This window comes from Manihot esculenta, chromosome 9 (assembly GCF_001659605.2).
Source record: "Manihot esculenta cultivar AM560-2 chromosome 9, M.esculenta_v8, whole genome shotgun sequence".
NCBI lineage: Eukaryota > Viridiplantae > Streptophyta > Magnoliopsida > Malpighiales > Euphorbiaceae > Manihot > Manihot esculenta.
The window spans coordinates 7,312,307-7,332,301 of NC_035169.2; the positions used below are offsets into that span (position 1 = coordinate 7,312,307).

A 19,995-nucleotide genomic window follows, 5' to 3' on the forward strand; every position below is an offset into this window, starting at 1 on the left:
ACCCGTTGGAGCTTGGAGGAAGAATGGCCGCCGAAAAGATTACTAAATACCCGGCGCCTTTTATTAAGTAATTTTTAATTTAGAAGTATTTTTATTTAGCCAAAGTTAGTTGGTAAATCTTTTTTATCTGAATTTTCGGTTTTTAAATGAGTTTATAGATTTTATAAGTATCATTGTGAGAGATTAGGTGTTTGACTTCAACTGGTTTCCACTCAATGTTCACTGAAATTTTTCAATTTGTTTAGTCGTATTTGGGTATTTTTACATAAAATATAAAAAAATTACTATTAATTAATTTTTATTTTAAAATTATTTAATTAAAATATTTTATATATTATAAAATTAAATTCTTTAATCTTTTATTAAATAAATCTTTAACATTTATACTATTTAGTTCATATAATTTTAATTATACATGTTATTTAATTTGAAATCAAGTTCAAATGATTTCTCAAAATTTTAATTATAGAATGCATCATTCATTCACCATACATGATTTATTTTTGGGCTTATCCACAATCTTCTTGTTGCACTGGTGACCTAGTGTTGTTATTGAATATAGTGGATGTATATTGCTGATCACTAATAGCCAATAATAAATTTAATGGATAGATTTTTTACGTTTAATAAACTATATCTAACTATTATTACTTATATATTGAATAACTAATAAAAATATATAAAAAAGTATTAACTATATTAGTTACCGTTGGTTTTTAGAAATATTTATGTAATTTAAATATTTATTAATTAACCAAACCATCAAAATTTGAGATTTTTATGGATATTTCTCTTTTTTAAATTATTAAATAACTTTAATTTAAATTTTTAGTAAATAAATATTATATTTAAAATTAAATTATTTAATATTAAATTTAATAGTGCATTTAAATGTTATATATATATATATATATAATATAAACACGATTTAAACTATTTTTAATAATTTTTAAAACTTTACTAATATTGGCCAATTTATAAACTGTCGCTCGAAAACCAAATAACATATTAAGAATCTAATCCGATGATATTCAATTCCATCGATGAAAAAATAACTTTTCATTATACTCGTCGCAGCATGACGAGATTCATTGATAAATTACTATTAGATGGAATAATTCAGCATATTCTCGTTATATTTTATTGTTAAAAAATATAATTTAGTGTATTCTCATTATATCTATAGCAATAGCAATGTGATTTTATATTTACTAATCGGTGTTAATAGAATTTATTGGAGATATGATAATCAATTTATAAAAGTAAATGAATACGCATTGTTACATAACTACGATGAAGTTTAAAATATTTCATAACGTTCGTTTTTTCTCTTTATTTTAGTGACTTGAGCCTTGAAATAGACTTGAGCATTGAAATAGCTATTATAAGCGCTGATCACCTCACATTTGTTTTACAAATCGATTTATTTGAATTCGATTTAAATATATATATTATTTATATAAATAAAGACATGAATTTACCTCATATTATTATTTTAGTCGGTAACTTTTCTAAACATTATCTAACATGTTATATTCATTTTTTTTTACATAATAAACCATTTGCACAATGTATTTTTCAAGGTATGAAAATAAAAAAATTATTTGAATCAAAATTTTAAATAAAAATCATAAAAAGATGGCTTAAAATTATTTGAATTAAATTTTAGAAAAAAAATGCAAAAACATGTAAAAATTTACTGTTTATAAAATAGTTTAAAAGTACAATTATATAGATTAATTATATTTCTTTGATATTTTATTTAATAATAATTTATAAAATGAAATATATTATAATCAGCCAAACAATAAATTATAATAGAATATTAACAATTGAGGATTTAATTTTTTTCTCATTTTTTGTACTTTCTTCGTGTTTGCAACTTTACCTAATATTAGTTTAATTACCAAATGAATCCTACACTTTTTATTTTTTTCAAATACACCAAAATATCATGTTAATAGATTAATGGAATTGCCACTTAAGACAAAAATCATAGATTCAAAGAAGAACTATGAGAAGAGAGAATTACTGTAAAGTCTTTGAATTTTTAAAAAGTTCATAATTTTTTAAAAATCATTTAATTAAAATATTATTTTATAAAATTAAACTTTTTAATCATTCTATAAAAAATTATTAGTCAATTTATTTTATCATTTGTCAAAGAGATTAAATAATATAAATATTTAAAATTATAATGACTAAATAATTTATATAATTAAAATTATAAAGATTAAATAATAGAAATAACTCAAAACAACTAGTAATTTTACTAATAAAATTATTTAATTAAATTATCATTATATTTTATAAAATTAATTTTTTAATTCATTTATCAATTTTTTTTACTATTTAATCCTTCATTTTTTTAATTATTTTTCAAATTAAAAATTTATTTCTCATTTTTAAGATTTTAAATTCAAATTTCCATTTAATTTTTTTAAAAATTATTTGCTCATTATTAAATTTAATTTTATATACTATTTTTATTATTAAGTGATAACTTTTTATTTATTTTATTTAGTTACTAATCTATTTATATAATTGAAATTATACGAAAATAAATTTTAATGAATTAGAATATTTTAAAAAAAAATCAAATTTTAATAGTAAATTATATATTAAAATATTATATTATTATAATAATATTATTTTTTTATAAATTTGTATGTTACAACTATAACCGAATATAAATATTATTAAAACTCAACATGAATCATAAATAATTAATAACTTATATCAAAATATATATTTATAAATATTTATAATTATATTATTAAGAATATATTTTAATTAAAAAAAATAGATGCCAATAAACGTAATTTAATTATAATAGTTTATTCACTTTTTATAAAAATTTATTTTTTATTATATATTTATTTTATACTTTATTTTTATTTATTTTAATTTTTTATATATATTAAAAAAGATAATTTATTTTATTGACTTTTAAAATATTTTAAATATTTATTTTAAAAAATAATAATTAATGATAAATTAATTTGAAAATAATATAAAATTAAATATAATTATAATAGTATTATATTTTAATATAAAAGAAGAAAGTGTAGGAAGTAATAATAATAACAAAACGATAAAATAGTTAAATGAAAAATAATATGTATTATTTACTTTAATTATTTATTTAAATTGAGTCTTGCATCCGTTATTAAATAAAATATATGGTCAAATTTTAAAATTAAATGAAAATAATATAATAATTTATTTAATAAAATTTATAAATATAATGTTTATAAATACTAAAATTAAAAAGAAATCTAATCTCTAATTTGTTTTTTAGTTTTTTAACTGAATTTATAAGCTTAAATATATTAATTTATTTTAAAAATTTATAAATTAATTTAACCAAAGCAGGTTGTATTGAAAAAAAATTAAGAGGTTAGACTATATTAGAAGATAAATGACTCACGAGTAGGGGTGAGCCGTATTCAGTTCAAATTAAAAAAATTGATCGAACCGAATTGATTTGAAAATTTGGTTCGGTTTTTTATATATTTTGATTCGGTTCGGTTTTTAATTTTAGAATTTTCAGTTATTTTGGTTCGATTCGATTTTGATCAAAAAAAACCGAAAAAACCGAACCGAACCGATTAGTGATAATAATATATTTTTTCAATAATATAGAGAAATTAAATCATATTAATATTAAAATATTTTAATTAAATTTTAAAATATTAAAAATATAATGTAAAAAATAAAATAATTATTAAAAATCAAAATCGAATCGAACCGAATCGAATCAGACCGGTTCAGTTCGATTCAGTTTCTGACCAAAATCAGTTCGGTTCGGTTTTCATAAATACTAAAATTTTAGTTTTCGATTTATTCGGTTCAGTTTGATTTTAAACTGAACCGATCGAATGCTCACCCCTACTCAAGAGTGATGCATTGAACACGACCCGAAAGCAAGTTAATTAATTAAATAAGATATAATTGCAAAAATTTAGAAAGACTAGGATTTTTCTGTTTATTTTTTTTATTCCTTCTCTACATTTTATATGGATAATTTTTTAATTAATTTTTTATTTTAATAAATATTAACAAATGTTTTGATTTTTTAAAAATAAAATAAAAATAATTAATTTCTCTATTATTATATTAAAAATAGAATAAAATAATTAAAAAATGAAAATGAAAAAATTATGAAAGAAAACGAATATAAAGTTTTTTTTTTTCGAATGAATATGAAGTATTTAGCTACCTGAGGAAAAATAATATAAATAATAATCGGGAAAAAAAACTCCGCCATCCATTTAAAATAAATAAATAAATTAATTAAAAAAAAAAAAAGAATCCAGCTTCTCAAGCGATTAGCTAATTATCTAACTCGCTCCCTAGTTCACGCGCTCTTCCCTTTCCTCTTCTTCGTTCACTGGGCTAGCGAACTGCGGGAACTGGAAAGAGAACACGAGAAGCGTCTCATTCAATCGCAGGGTTAGGGTTATCCCTAATCCGGTTACTGTTAAATCCGTTTGCGGTCTTAAAGCCGGAGAGGACAACCAAGATGGGTACGAATTCGCTATCTTCAGATTCAGTTTCGGATCTCGATGAGCAGATCTCGCAGCTCATGCAGTGCAGGCCACTCTCCGAGCTCCAGGTTCAGCTTCAATTTATGTTTGTTTTCCGAGAACCTAGTATAGAATAAATGGCATCGAATTCCTAATTTTAATTATGTAGTCCATTGATATGTGTTTGATGGTTTAGCTAGTGATTGCTGTGGTATTTATATTTCGGTTGATCTCTCCTAATTGTAACTGGGACTAAAAGGGAGTGCCTGGTTAGAAAAATCTAGTCGATTCGAAAAATCTTTCGTATTGTTTTTGAAGGATTTCTGGAGTTCAATTATAATTCCCATTTCATTCTAGAACTGACAGATTTTTGACATTGCAAAATGCGGGTTGAAATGAATGAACTTGGATAGTAACTCAGTAAGAGATTATAATGCTTTATCCATTACAAACTCTCTTATTGTTCATGGGTGCAATTCTAGAGTCAGCGTTGTTGAATTGAGTTGATAATATGCGATTGTGTGAGAATGGTATAACTCATTCATGTTGATTTCGTTCGGTCCAGGTCAGAGCATTGTGTGACAAGGCTAAGGAGATACTGATGCAAGAAAGCAATGTTCAGGTGCAGCCCATTTTGCTCTTTTTACTTTGAACTTTGAATTCAATAGTTGTTCTGAATTCACAACCCCTCTATATTTGGTGACAATAGAATATCCTTGTAGTAGTTATTCAGTGCTGGTGGGGTTTGGGGCTTCCTTTTAGATTTTTCTGTTTCATGCAGATTGTAGCCTTTTGAAAAATTTTCATTTGGGTCATTGGACTGAATTTTCCGAATTGGTTCATTTGAAGAGTGGTTGATCTTTTGAACATTTTCTTTTGTATCTATTATTCCAGGTGCAGTATGTCTTTGGCTACTGAAAATAGTACTCAATTTTTCATGCACTTTAGTGTCAAACTACTTAATAATAACTAGTAAAATATTAATTTTCCCATTTTTCCCTGTATCCCAGCCTGTGAAAAGCCCTGTGACAATCTGTGGTGATATTCATGGGCAGTTTCATGATCTTGCAGAACTTTTTCGAATTGGAGGGAAGGTATCAGTTCTGACCATGACCACTTTGTATTTTAACTCTTCTGTTTCAGCTGAGGGATTGTCTAAAATAATTTATTGAGACCTGCCAGTGCTTTTGAAGGTTGAAGTATTCATGAGGTATAGTCAGTGAATTGCCACTGGTCAGGAAACTGATTTTTTTATTTTTTTTATAATGGATATTTTTACTGCATTTCGTTTCTAGATATTCCGACAATCAGTTTCAATGTCAAAGGTTTTGAGTATAGACCTGTCTTATTTTATCTTTTTGCTTGATGTTCCACTAATATCACCAAAATTTTCTAGTTTCACCGGAGCTCATATTATTTACTTTCATGTCATCTGGCACTCATAAGATTCTTCATAAAAACAAAAATGCTCTGTCATTGTGCTTTTAAGAAATTTTTTGTTATGTTTAGATATGGCAAAGTGCAAATTTAGTGTATTTTTGACATTTTCTTTCCTCTCTTCCTCATTGGATATTTTTGTAAGATATTTGTTGGTTTCTTTTGTTATATAGCTGATCCGTACTGTTCACTATAGCTGAGAATATAGAGAAAAGAATAGGAAAAGAAGAGAAAGAACCATAGAAAACTAGGAGAAATAATAGAATTTAGAGAGAGAAGAATGAGAATTTCATTCATAATATTCTGGAATGACCATCTCAAAGCTCTTCTAGCTCTTCTAGTATCCTCTTTCCTGCCAATTACAAGTTGGAGATCTAGTAACTACCCCCACTAATTTTCCCTCCAAATGCTAGCCGAGTTTTGTTCACTCTTCTTGCTTTCACATCGATTCATGCACTTCTCGTTATTTTATTTGTTCCTGTAATTCTTTCTATGTAACAATACTTCATCCAAGAGCACATTCTTGGGCTTTTCCACAAGAATGTTAAAAATCTGAAGATTAAGCCTCAATGAAGGTAAATCCTTCCAATCAGCATCCTCTCCTCAATGGGAGATTGTTCAGTGCATAAAATCTTGTATGGTCTGTTGGTGATTCCTTAGAATGGTTCTTGTCTGCAGCACTTTTTGCTCCTTTTCCTGCAACATAGAAGACTAATTTCTTTATCATCCTCCATGGAAATTATAGGATAACAACAATCTGAAATCATCATTTTTGCTTCTAAATTGCTGCCACTTGCTTACCGCACCCACACTTTTTGTAACTACTTCATTTTCCCTTTTCTCTAGAACATTTCCCGCCCAGGAGTTTCTGCAGCAAACCAAAAGAACGCCTTTGGAAATAGTTGTGCAATTACTTCAGATTCATCTCCTGATTGTGCCGTTGCACACGCTTGTTGTCCATCATCATCATTTTTCTCGTCTGAATTTCTTTAATTTAGAATCAGATTCGTCAATAGGCAAAGGATCGGATTTGGTCCAGATTCTAATGCCACTTCTCTCAGTCCTTAATTAATTTTCACTTGTATTGCATCTTCCACTTTTTCCAGTTTGTGATCCACTTTTTCCGGAAGCTATCCTTGTCTTTGAAATTTGAATGCATCCCTCAATACCTTCAAGTAGATCCAGCAGGATGTTTTGTTGCCAAGGCTGTAGTTCCATGGACTGATTGTAGAAGAGATCAGGTAGCATCTCCTTGGGATTCAGAAACTAGGCCTTCAAAGATCTGTAATTGATGAATTACATAAAAGAAATAGAAGGAAGAAGTAGAGAATCTGTTCTGACAGTTACAGTTGAAGAAAAGAAGAGAAATAGAAAACGGAGGAGAGAGAATCTGTCCTTGGTAGTTACAGAAAGGAAGAGAGAAACAGAAAAAAAGAGAGGGAAAATAGACTAGAGAGGGAATTTAAGAAAGAATGATTCAGAAATTTCTTGATATTTCCTAGATTTTGGAAAAGATTCTGGTGAAGATAAAAATTTAAATAATTTCAAGAAACAGGTTTATGGAAATGCTGGAAAGAGAAATGAAAGAAGAGAAGAGAAGAGAAGAAAGAACAGAAGTAGAAAAAATTTTGATTCATGAATTCTAGAAAGAAAGATGAAGAAGAAGAAACAGGAGTTGTTGAAAAGGAAAAAAGTAAAGGAAAAGTAGAAATTGCAGCTCCAGCCTATTCAGAAACAGCCGCTGATACCAGTTGTGGTGTAGCAGATCCCTAATCTTCAGTATAATCGAAAATATTGAGGAAATAATAGGAATAGAGTGAGAAGAATGAGAATTTCATTGATAATATTCTGGAATGACAATCTCAGAGCTATTCCAGCCCTTTTTATTTCCTAATCCCTGCCAAAGCTGGATATCTGGTAACTCTCACTAACTACTTTTCCCTCCAAATGTTAGCTGACTTTCATTGACTTTTCCTGCTTTCACCTATTCCTGCACTTCTCATTATTATCTTTATTCTTATAATTCTTCCTATTACTTCCATTTAAGTCTTCTGATCATCTTTTGAAATTTATTAACAGTGTCCAGATACCAATTATTTATTTATGGGAGATTATGTGGATCGTGGCTATTACTCTGTTGAAACTGTCACAGTTAAGTATATCTTCAATTCTGTCATTTGCTGTTGTTCTTTGGCAATTACCATCTTTACAATACCAACAGAAAGAAGCAAAAACTAGCCATGTTACTTTAGTTGCATTGTTCATATTTGAAGCTCATTTTGCTATGGGTGCTATGTGTAGGCTGTTAACTTAATCATTTAAAAATACTCATATTTGTGCTTTAGTTTATGTTGCAATTACATCATGCTATTACATCAATCTTTTGATGCAAGATGAGTATTATACCTAAACCTGGCTTTTGAGTTTGACTTGGAGGTGATTACAATTTGGTCGATAATAGTGAGTTTTTTCTTTTTATTTAAAACATTTCCTAATTGATTTTGTTGGATTTTACTGTTTTGGTTTGAATTTTTTTCCTTGGATGATCCCTATTCAATTTATAGTACTTTTTAAAACTTGAATTTCACTAGCAAAAAACTTAACTAATGATAGTTTTTAAGTAATATTTATTACAATCATTATAAAAATGTATAATATATAGAGTATCATTATATTATATTCTTATTTTTAAATTAATTGTATAACACAATAAAAGGTTAAATTATAAAATTATAGGATTTATCTTTAAAAAGTGAAATTTGTTAGAATAATTTGTATTTACTAGAAACATTACATATTATAAATTCTAAAATATGTATTGTGGTCTGGATTGGTTCAGTTAAAAATCATTTAAAAAGAAAAAAAAAGGGGGAAATGTCCATAAAAGTCCCAAATTTTGCACTTTTCTACAAATGTACCCTTAATTTTTTTTTTTTTGGACAAAAATATTATATTCGAACTATATTTTTTCAATTGTTCCCTCTGTTCATATTTTGTTAAAAATTAATGCAGAAAACGAGTTCAGCACAAGAAATCCTAGATTAACAAACAAAAACCCTAAATAGAGTTGTCCCACTCACGCTTTTTTTTGTCTCTATATTTGTTTTTAGATTTAAATATTACTCTATTTAGAGTTTTTCTTCGTTAATTTGGGTTTTTTTATGCTAAAATGGGTTTCTCTGTTAAGAAAATATGGATGGAGGGTACAATTATAAAAATATCGATAGTTTAGGGTATTTTTGTCAAAAAAAAGTTAAGGGTACAATTGTAAACAAGTGCAAAGTTTGGGATTTTTATGGACATTATCCCAAACAGAATTACATCATCACCAACTGATAGGTTCAGTTGAATTCTTTTTTTTTGGGGTTTAAGATTTGTTTTCTATTATTTTGTTCCTATTTCAATAGTGTTTAAAGCATTTGGAGAACAATTGCAATATATGTTGGCAAAAATATGTAAATATGTAGTCATTGTTTTTGAATTTGGCATAAGGTTAATCCTCATGTCATGGTTTGGTGATCACTTTAATGAATCTTTGAATTCATACCAGCCTTTGATGTTTGGTTTATCTGACATTAATGTTGATTACACATGTTTTCAATCTTTGGACCTTTTTTATTCTCGTGTTTGGGTTAATAATAATTGCTATCACTTGTGATTTCCTGAAGTCCAGAACATGTTTGAAACGTTTACATTTTTGCATAATGATACTGATTTGTTTCTTTAATTTAGCTCTTAGTGGCACTGAAAGTGCGTTATCCACAGCGAATAACCATTCTTAGAGGAAACCATGAAAGTCGCCAGGTAATTTTCATTCATATTCTTCATAATTGATTTTCCACTTCTAATCAACGGCAATGTTATCAAGGTGAGAGGCACAAAGTAACTGGGTACTCTATGGCTTTAGACTAGAAGAGAGGCAAGAGCCTTTCTGAAGTGAGGTGCCATAGCCTATATACATTGGACACATTTATCATACTTTTAACTAGTTTAATTTAAAAAAAAGCATACTGGAAAAAAAGCAATTAAACAATACCTATGTAACAAAAAAAAATTAAGAAGAAACAAAAAAAATATATAAAAAATATGCTTTTCCCATAAGTGAGAGAAGAAGAAGAGAAGAGCAGCAAAGGAGGAGGAGAGAAGGGAAGAAATAGAGAAGATAAAAATATATTTATATAAAAAACATTGATGGGTGAAACTACTGGGTATGCCAGTCCATTTGAGAGAACCAAAGAAGAAGAAAAGGAGAGAGAGAAAAAGGAAGAGATGCATAACTTTTAGATCATATAATGGACTTCTCAGCTGCTGGCTTGCAAAAGAAAAGGTTAGGATTTCAGGGAAATACCTTGCTTTGTGTTTAAAACATGCGCACACACACACACACACACACACACACATATATATACATACACATACACGCGCACACACACATGTTGCTTAACAGAAGCATTTCCTCCAGTACCTCACGCCTCGAGCAATCAGGCACTCACCTTGCCTTACAGTGATTTTCAGTGGCTTTAATAACACTGATGATAATTTTTATATTTAATCAAAATTTGCATTTTGAGTTGCCCTAATTTATTTAACGTGTATTATAATTAATGGATGCTTCACTTGTAGAGTTATTATTATTCTTTTGCTTTTAACTTTTTTGACCTGGAAATTTAGACTGCTAGACTGGGTATCAATCTACTTATTGTTTCATTTTTGTTTTTCCTCCTGGCAGATTACTCAGGTTTACGGGTTTTATGATGAATGTTTACGAAAGTGAGTTTGCTGTACACTACGTTTTTTCCGTTACTTGCTATGTACAAATAGTGGTAGTATCCCTTCATAAAAAGGTATATGTTTTCAATCTAGGTATTTGTTACAGATAATTTCATCTGCATAAAAAAATGATTCTTAAGGTCATAATCAAGCTTTCTTTTGCCCACAAATGAACTTTTGAGTATCCGTTTTGATTTTAATATTTCTTGCATGTGTTGTTTATCACCTTTTTTATTTCACATGTTTAAAGTACTGCATTGTTAGGATTTCATTTGATGTTTTGAACTTATTAATCTAATTATTTTTTCAAGTTGCTCTTCTTATCTGGACTTACCAGTTGAATCATCCAGATAGCATGAATTATTGGTGAAATAGGAGAGAAAAGGACTATTTTTACGAGAAAATAATGGCATCGTGTTTTAATGTTAACATTGACTGATATTATTCTATTGATGTTGGAAAGCTTCTAAATTCCTTATGAACATTGGAAAAACCATGGGCAATTTTGTTGAAATGAGGAAAGGGGTTGAGTACACATGGTTTATGTGGATTCTACTCTCAGTAGATTGTATCCTAGGAATCATTTGAAGACTCCTCATACCCTGTCCAATTATGCAATATAAAGGATCTGTTTCGTATTTTTGACTGTTGAGAAAAATACCATGCAAAAGAATTTTATCAAAGTCCTTAAAATTTTGATTTTAAGTTAAATTTAACACAGTTTTTGTCATAATAACTTGAAAACAGCAAAAGTTATTCAGAACTGCTTTTCCGAACAGCATATAGGGTGTTTTTCCGGTTTTAACCTCAATGCTAAATAGGCATTGTGATGTGATGTGCATAAATAATAAAAGTAACTATATATTTAAGAAATGCAACATAATTGAACGTCAGTGATGGCCAATTTTGTTGGTTTGGAGATTGTGTTGGTACAAGTGACATGACAAGTTAATGCAGGGTGTATTAGATTGCTAAAACTATAAATAGTGCACCCTTTTGGAGACATTGGGATGATTTTATATGCTTGCTTGCAGTCTTGAGAATTTACAAATTTGCTTCTTTCTGAGAATAAGTATGATTGCTTCATGATTCTCTTGAAAATTTTGATGCTATTTTCTTTCTATAATTCTTTTACAGGTATGGCAATGCTAATGTTTGGAAGATCTTCACAGACCTTTTTGACTATTTTCCACTGACTGCCTTGGTTAGTAAGACTTATTACAAGTGGTGCTGTCTTATAAGTAACAGAAATTTGGATGTGTGTGGAGTGGAGAGAGTATAAGGTTAGAGATGCTTTTTTGCTAATTCTGGTGGGTGCTTTTCCTTTGTTTCTGAATTTCACCGTAACAGTTGTTCCACTTTCCTCTCTATAATGTGTGTATCTTGCTCTTATTGTATGTGATCACATTGTTCCCACCATTATTGCTTTTTTCCTTTTTTCTTTTTGCTTTTCTTTTTCTTGTATGGAAATCCTATTGCTCAATTCAGCTGCAGTTCCTTGCACTTGAAATGCTTCTCCCCAAAATGCAAATGTATAGGCAAAAATTTGACTAATGATTAAATGTGCCTATTGGAAATCTCGTAGATGTTACTGTCAATGAAAGAAACCTCTCATAGTGTTTGTGGGATCTCTTGGATGAAATTTTGTTCTTTATTTGTTATTTAAGAAAGCTAGATCAAAGGCAGCAAGGAATAAATGATATACATCTGAAAGTCCTATTTCCTCCTTGGTAGGTCGAGTCAGAAATATTTTGCCTACATGGTGGATTGTCCCCATCAATAGAAACCCTTGACGGCGTGAGAAACTTTGATCGTGTTCAGGAGGTTCCTCATGAAGGAGCAATGTGTGATCTTTTATGGTCTGATCCAGATGACCGGTGCGGCTGGGGTATTTCACCTCGTGGTGCTGGATATACTTTTGGCCAGGTAACTCTTCTCTTTATCACCAAGGATGTGCTTCTCTCTCTCTCCCTGGCTTCTTTTCTTTGGTTCTTTTCTCTTTTGATCTTTTTCAAGTTATTATGGTGAAGTTGCCTTTGAAATTTGTCTTATATAATTTTGTTTATTTGGTGTAGGATATATCTGAGCAGTTCAATCATACTAACAACTTGAAGTTGATTGCTAGAGCACATCAGCTTGTTATGGATGGATTTAATTGGGCACATGTATTTATCATTCTTGCAGTTCATGAATGTCCTTCTGGATTCTGTGTTTGGTACAGGGAGTTCAGTCTCTGAGACATTACATTGTTCTCTGAGTGCAGGAACAAAAGGTGGTTACCATTTTTAGTGCACCTAATTATTGCTATCGCTGTGGAAATATGGCATCAATTTTGGAAGTGGATGACTGCAAGGCTCACACTTTCATCCAGGTTAGTATGTCCAAATTTCTTCTCAATGGTAATGCTGTACTCTATTGAAAACTTAGGACGGAGCTTTGATCCTGCAGTTTGAGCCAGCTCCTAGGCGAGGAGAGCCTGATGTTACCCGTAGAACACCTGATTACTTCCTGTGACACGGCTTTCTGTTGCCCCCACCATGCCTCAACTGCCCCTCTTCCCTGCTTTACGCTCAGGTGGTTGAGGATCCTAGTTGCAGTAGACGTTTATAAAGTTTAATATCTATAGAACTTTCTGGGCATGCTTTTTCCTGGTGGTTATGGACTATGGGAGCATAAAAGCATGTATAATAGGGCAAGGTTTTGTGTGTTTTTTCTGTTCTGTCTTGTACTTGACACCAAGCTGGATAGTCTCGGCAATTTGCTAAAGCTCATGGCTGACCATCGGCATAAATTATACCATCTTTAGCAGAATTGTGCATATTCTTGTCACGTTCACTTTTTCTTTGTCTCCTCCTTTTGGGGCCATGTAGGGTCATAAAATGGATTCGATATATAGTGTATGATCTGTTTTTTCCACCTTGTAATTTTCAATAGAGTTGTTTGTAAGTATGATTAGTTACTACCGCTCACTGTGTTGATCATCCAACTGATCTTTTGTACCTATTATGTTTTTGTTGAAAAGTGGGGCGGAAAGCGAGTGACCATACAGAAGTAATCAAATGACTTACTCCATGGACTCCACGCTCCACAGAGATTTTAGAGCTCGTACAGCACAAAGGCGGCCCATCAGAGAAAGTGAATATTGAATATCTAGAGCTTGTATCTGCACAGTTGGACATTAACTTGAAAGGGCATTAATTCCATTAGAAATAAATAGGAAGAATTAATTGGTTTTCCTTCCTGGACAAAAAATTACGTGATTTACAAAATTACGTGTGCTAAAGCCATGTCAATCATCAATGAAACCGAGCATTACAAGTTCAGGTGGGAGAAAAGAGAAGGAACTAGATCTACCACTGACCAAGCAAGGCCCGCATATTTGAGGAATCTAATGCCAGTGTCAACATCAAATGAATGCTGGTGAGAGAAGAAGAAAAACTTCTTGATATAGCTTGATTGCCTGATCTCGTCTGATTTTTTACCAACTGATCCATTTAGCATGGGTATGTAGGTAGTTGATTTTATGGGAATCCCCAGGGTATTTGATATCACAGGAAGAACCCATTTTGCCAGGGTCTTGCTACAGAACTTAACAATGAGTATTGTTGGTATTCCTACAAGAGCTCTATAAAAAATGGCAGGGAGACTCAGTTGCATAAATATTCGCGGCACAGCTTCATGGTGGAACTGATGGTATGTTTGCTGAATCCCAGCCACCTGAATAACATTGCAAATTTAGCGTTAATTGAAATCCTTAAAATTTTGCTTCCAACTTTAATACTGAAAATGATAGATAAAATTAAAATTATTTACCAACATGAATGAGTTTAGATAAACTCATTCCTTACAGAAACTGTAATTACATTCTGCACTCAGAGATGGTGAAACCTCACAAATCCCCGTTAAGCCTAAACATATACAATTGGTCATCACCTTCTTTTTCCCTTGGTAACCTGGATGATTGTACAATCATGCATTATCAGTCCTCAAGAGGCACACCATGTATTTGATTCCTTGTTTCTATCCCATCTCATCCTCGAAGGAATGGTGTTATGGGAAACAGGCTACTCTGACCACAGAAACTTGTTACTAGAGTCGAAACAAATAAAACTCACGGGACGGAAATTTCATTTTAAAAGGATAAGATGGCAATCAACAATCACTTACACTTCGATAAAAAAAAAAATCACTTACAGGATGCCGGGACACATTCTGTCTCCAACTTTAGATTTCATTATTATGATACATGGTGAAAAGCAGTCCTAACAATTTGACATTTCTAAATTCCACTATATCTTGCATAAAGAGTAGGGCCTGCTATTGCATTCGTTATTACTTCTTTGTCTTGCATTATCTGCTATATTTTCTAATTTCTATTCCAGTATAAACATTTTGCAGTCCATAAGTCCACTCAAACATTTTCCTTTCTTTTTTCTTGCGATCACATGCAACCAAACAAGTTGTTTTAGGCAGTGGGCAGGGTTGTTCTTGAGCCATGAAGTTCTAGCATTTCCATTGTACACACTACATTAGTTCTTGATGGTCCCTGGAACCAATGCTTTCATTGAGAACCATACACAAACTCTAACAGTATCAAGGAAGGAATCACAACATATAGCATTTTTCCACATATTTCATTCCCCTCTTCCCTGTAACAACATTTAACCCCTTTGGTACATTTTGACAACTAATTCACTGTGTCATTCACATGTGCATGTGCAACTCTACTACCTCTTTTGTGTGTGCAATTCTGCAGCAGCTGCACACACCTATGGTAGGATACTCTCCCTCATGATTTATGATCTTACCAGAAAGAAAAACTCGTAACGGAATTGAGGAATTCACTATGCTAAGACTATTGCTTCTAGGAACAGATAATGTGGATTTAGCCCTCAGAAATTTCTTTTTCATGTATATCTTAATTTTTAGTCTAAGCATCTCCCATATCACCCTTTATCTTTGGGAATTCTCTTGAGCAACATCATGGATTTCCCCAGGCAATTATAGAATGAAGTCCTCAACATGAAGTCCAAGTTAGGTGACCTATGAGAATGCTTTTTTGCTGAGAACTGAAAAATGAAGTTAAAATGAACATCAAAGGTAAATGAACAAAGCAATTGCTTACTATTCCAAAGGCAACACCATCGAAGGCTGTATGGTACTCAAAACTTGGAGTAGGAAATTCAGGAGTTGGATAAGCAAACAGAAACAGGAGGCTTAGGGAAGCCCCGAAGGTTGTAACTACAAGTGAAATAAGAATAAGAATCAAATTTGTCACATTTCTGAAGTTTAATAGATATACATATATTAAATATATTGGTGTTTCAATAATCAGAAACCCAAGTAGATTCCACTCTATTAAGTAATACAGAAGCCCATGACATTCAAACAGTATAGCTGTTGAGAGAGATGATGAGGTTTAAATGAAGAATGCTCAAACACTAGATAATGATATTTCGTATGCATAACAGTCCCAAAGAATTAGGTGAATAAATCCACATTGCATTTTTAGCAAGTCAAAAGACCGAAAACTCCTCCCAAACTGCTTTCCACTTGAGGGTTGGCCCAATAGAAACCAGGCATTCTTTGATAAGGCCCATAAGGGAAGAATGCTTGGAACGTTAGGAACATCTCCTCTTAGGACTCCTAAGGCAATTTTGGAATTTAGACTAAACGAGGAAATGAAGAAATGAGAAAAGGACTAAATGTACATTAACAGAATGGTATTCTTGCAGATAACGCTTTCTTGCGTTAACTTAAACTCATCAAGTATTTCTTCATTCAATAAAATTCTGAATCACTTAATTGGCTGAAAACTATTTGGCATTCCACCAAAAAATAAAAACACACACACTTCTAGAATCAACTCATTCAAAAATTTAGAACATAATAATTAACACTGAAATCTACATACCATTTTTTCCTGAGACAATGAATTCATCAATATCTTCATGAACAGTAAGCCAGAAAGCAAGGATTGCCAACCCCATGAAAAGGCCACATATGACATCAATCAAACTGTGCATACCAAGGTAAACTCTTCCTACCAAGCAAAACCAAATTTCAGTTTGGAAATTCTCATGGAAAACTAAGAATGCCACTGAAACAACATATGGAAGAAAGAGACACTCACCCAAACCAATGAAACCCACAAGCAAGCAAACAATGGCAAATCCGATAAACTCCGCATAGATATCTTGATTTTGGGTGTAAGATAGGACATAATGCAAGAGATACCTAAAGTGTCCATCCATTCAAAGAGAATATAGTTAGTAACATACAATATATGTGTGTGTGTGTTCGAGTGCGCACCGCGTGTGTGTTTTAGACTCTTAAAGTTCCAATGGAAAAGCCATCTAGATGTTAAGTTGCAAATTCAAAGCAATAAAACACCCAAAATTAATTTCTAAGCAGCCAACAACTAACAAATTGATTGAACTAGAAATAATTGCTATAATCCTCCCATAACTCAAAAAATAGAAGGACAAAAAAAAGTCAAATTTACACCAATAAACATAAACTCTGAGCTTAGCTACAGAAGCATAATTCATATTCTTGATCAAGAAGTAACGTGACTTTCTCAAGTTTCATAGCATACTCTTAAGGCCTCACAACCAGGCCACCATTATTGAAATTGAAATGGAAATATTTATATAATACAACCCGTTATAATATGCTGTAAATCTTAGTAACAATATAGCAAATTGGGAATACAAGGAGGAAAGATGAATACCCAGATAAGCAAACTGTGTTAAGAGTGTGGGAAGACGGCAATCCATATTCCAAAGCGTTCTCTTCCTCATCTTTTGTGGCAGTTATTCTTCTAACAGGAGGGCACTTGGGTCTAGGAGCTGATATCACATCCTATGAAACATGAAACACATGCGAGGGAAACACATGGCTTCATGACATTATTCATCTTACAAGTGAAAAAATCAAGAAATGGAAAATGGCAAGGATGAAGACAGAAGAATGCAAAAAGATACCTTTATGCAATTCCCTGTATAATCACAGAAAGCCATTAGAAGGGTCATTTGCCTAGCCAACTTGACATGCCCACTCTGCAGTTTTGCCCAAAAAGCAACTCATTTAAATGCTTATGCATAAAATTCAACACAAAATTCATAACCCGCATAATCAACTACCAGAAAACCAAACAGAAAAATAGAAATATACCCAGAAAAGCAAGGGAAGAGAAGCAGTGTAAAACGGCACAGAAACAACACATGACAATCCAGAGAACAAAGCGTCGAAAAATCCGTGCCGGTACTTCTGCAAAAACCACCGACAAAAAGTTCAAACAAAATAAGCAAATATATATAGATATATGCATACACGACAAATCAGAGAAACAAACTATTAAAGCAAAATCTGGATTTTGTTTTTTTCCGATGAAATATAGCTAAAAACCTGGATCTGGAGGATGAGAGCAGTGTCAGTGATGACATGATGGGTCACCCATGGTTGAACCAAATATCTAATCTTGTGGGTCACATTGAAATATGAAGAAATAACAATCCATGACGCTATACCAGTAAGAGTCACTCCTTGCCACAATGTTATGCTCCCCATTACTCTTTCACTTTCACTTTTCCTCCGTTCCCAGAAAAATAAGGGATCAAAGAAATAAAACAACTGAAATCGGGAAGCTGAAAGTTTCACCAGTTGGCGGGACTCAGCCACAGCCACAGGTGTCGGTAGTGGGGTCCATTCCAGTTTCAGTTTAGGGTATACAGAAACAGAACTAAACTAAGATTTCGATGAGATCACTTTAACATAAGCGGTGTGTATATAGTGGTTGGGTTCAGAACCGGACCCGGAAAAATCTTCATAAGAATTGAACCGAAACTGATTCGTGTGTCGTACTTAAAAACTGATTTTATACAAGTAATTTTTTTTGTATTTTTTAAGTCTATTATACATATATTTTTTTTAAATTAGAATTAAAAATTAAGGAGAAAAACCGAAAATATCTTAAATTTATTTAAATATATTTATTATTAAATTAAATTTATGAATATAAATTTATTATATATTTTATATATATTAATTATATATAATTTATAATATAATTAAAATAAAAATATATTTACAATTAATTAATTTATAATAAAAAAGTCAGAGATGGTTAATATTTATAATAACACTCAAATTAATGAATTAAAAAAATAAATATAATAAATTGCATAAAATTTAATGATTATTAAATATTAAATTTTTAAAAAATTTAATTAACACAGTCTAATAAATAAGAGATTTATATTTATAAGTATAATAAAAATTTATTTGATTATTTTTTCTAATAATAATTTTTCATAAAATTTTATTCTATTATTGAAAGACCGAGTCTTAGCAAAAAATCGAAAATTCAATTTTTAAATTTTTAATGATTAAACCGATTTCATGACTTTTGCAATTTTTATGTTACATTAATTTATAAATTATTATTATTTTTAATTTAATTTTTTAATAATGTAATTATTGAAAGTCAATTATCAATAAATTATATTTAGTTTATATAATTTAATGAAACTCATACATTAAGCTTTATATTTTTAAAAACTATTTAAATTATAAATAGTTTAATATTATTTTTAAATTAAAAAAATTAACTAATAAATTTTCTTATATTTATATTCAATGGCGTCTTGATAATGATGCGGTTTTTAAGTTTGAGTTTATATTTAAACCACATCAGGAAAGATCCGATAATTTTCCAGCAATGTATGGACAATTCAAAATTCTCACTTGACAACTTCAAAATATTTATTTATTTTGAGACTAATATTATATAAGTATCGTCTAAAATAAGTAATGAATTGTCACTATAATTAAAAAATCTCGTGGCAATAATTGAATATATGAAAAGTCTGGTCTCACAAAAAAAATGAAGACTCAGACGATTTAATAATCAGATTATTGTCAAGACTCGTCCTTTTTTAATAGGCAAGTCTTCATACAGAGTTATTGTTACTAAGCACATTATTTCTATTTTTCAAGATATTGACTTAAGCGTCGAAGTAGTTACCGTAGGTATCCACTAGGTCTTACGCTTCTTGTCTTGTGGTTCCAGCCAATCACGACATAATCCCTTCCGACCACGTCATTAATCTAATTTCAGCAACATCATTTGGTTCCGTTATTGGAAAAATCCATTAAATCTCTTTTTTGGATTATGATCAGTCTCCTATTATTTTTTTTCTGCTCGAAATGGCCAAAAGCCCTACAGCTGTTGATAATATAGCTACCAACGAGGGAG

The 19,995-nt window shown here is 30.6% G+C and overlaps 2 protein-coding genes across 4 annotated transcripts; one reads left to right on the forward strand and one right to left on the reverse strand.

The window, feature by feature from the left end:
• The first annotated feature begins 4,322 nt into the window (after positions 1-4,322).
• Positions 4,323-13,652, forward strand: LOC110622849 (serine/threonine-protein phosphatase PP2A-4 catalytic subunit). 3 transcript variants are annotated; one of them, XM_021767530.2, is made up of 11 exons: positions 4,325-4,618; positions 5,095-5,151; positions 5,540-5,623; positions 8,046-8,117; positions 9,699-9,770; positions 10,696-10,736; positions 11,874-11,940; positions 12,471-12,662; positions 12,812-12,901; positions 13,000-13,107; positions 13,185-13,652. In XM_021767530.2, exons 1-11 carry the CDS (start codon positions 4,526-4,528, stop codon positions 13,248-13,250), a joined length of 942 nt encoding a protein of 313 aa, XP_021623222.1. In that variant the 5' UTR covers positions 4,325-4,525; the 3' UTR covers positions 13,251-13,652. The 3 variants fall into 3 exon arrangements, 2 of the variants coding, with proteins under 2 accessions (XP_021623222.1, XP_043815978.1); XM_043960043.1 differs by lacking the exon at positions 5,540-5,623 and having other exon boundaries at positions 4,332-4,618; XR_006352056.1 differs by lacking the exons at positions 13,000-13,107; positions 13,185-13,652 and having other exon boundaries at positions 4,323-4,618; positions 11,874-12,019; positions 12,812-12,902.
• A 262-nt stretch (positions 13,653-13,914) lies between these two features.
• On the reverse strand, positions 13,915-18,495 carry LOC110622848 (lipid phosphate phosphatase delta). The gene is made up of 8 exons (XM_021767529.2): positions 18,147-18,495; positions 17,913-18,008; positions 17,723-17,797; positions 17,470-17,600; positions 16,870-16,973; positions 16,651-16,779; positions 15,862-15,977; positions 13,915-14,453 (listed from the first exon to the last, which is right to left on the reverse strand). Exons 1-8 carry the CDS (start codon positions 18,306-18,308, stop codon positions 14,049-14,051), a joined length of 1,218 nt encoding a protein of 405 aa, XP_021623221.1. The 5' UTR covers positions 18,309-18,495; the 3' UTR covers positions 13,915-14,048.
• Positions 18,496-19,995: the final 1,500 nt, after the last annotated feature.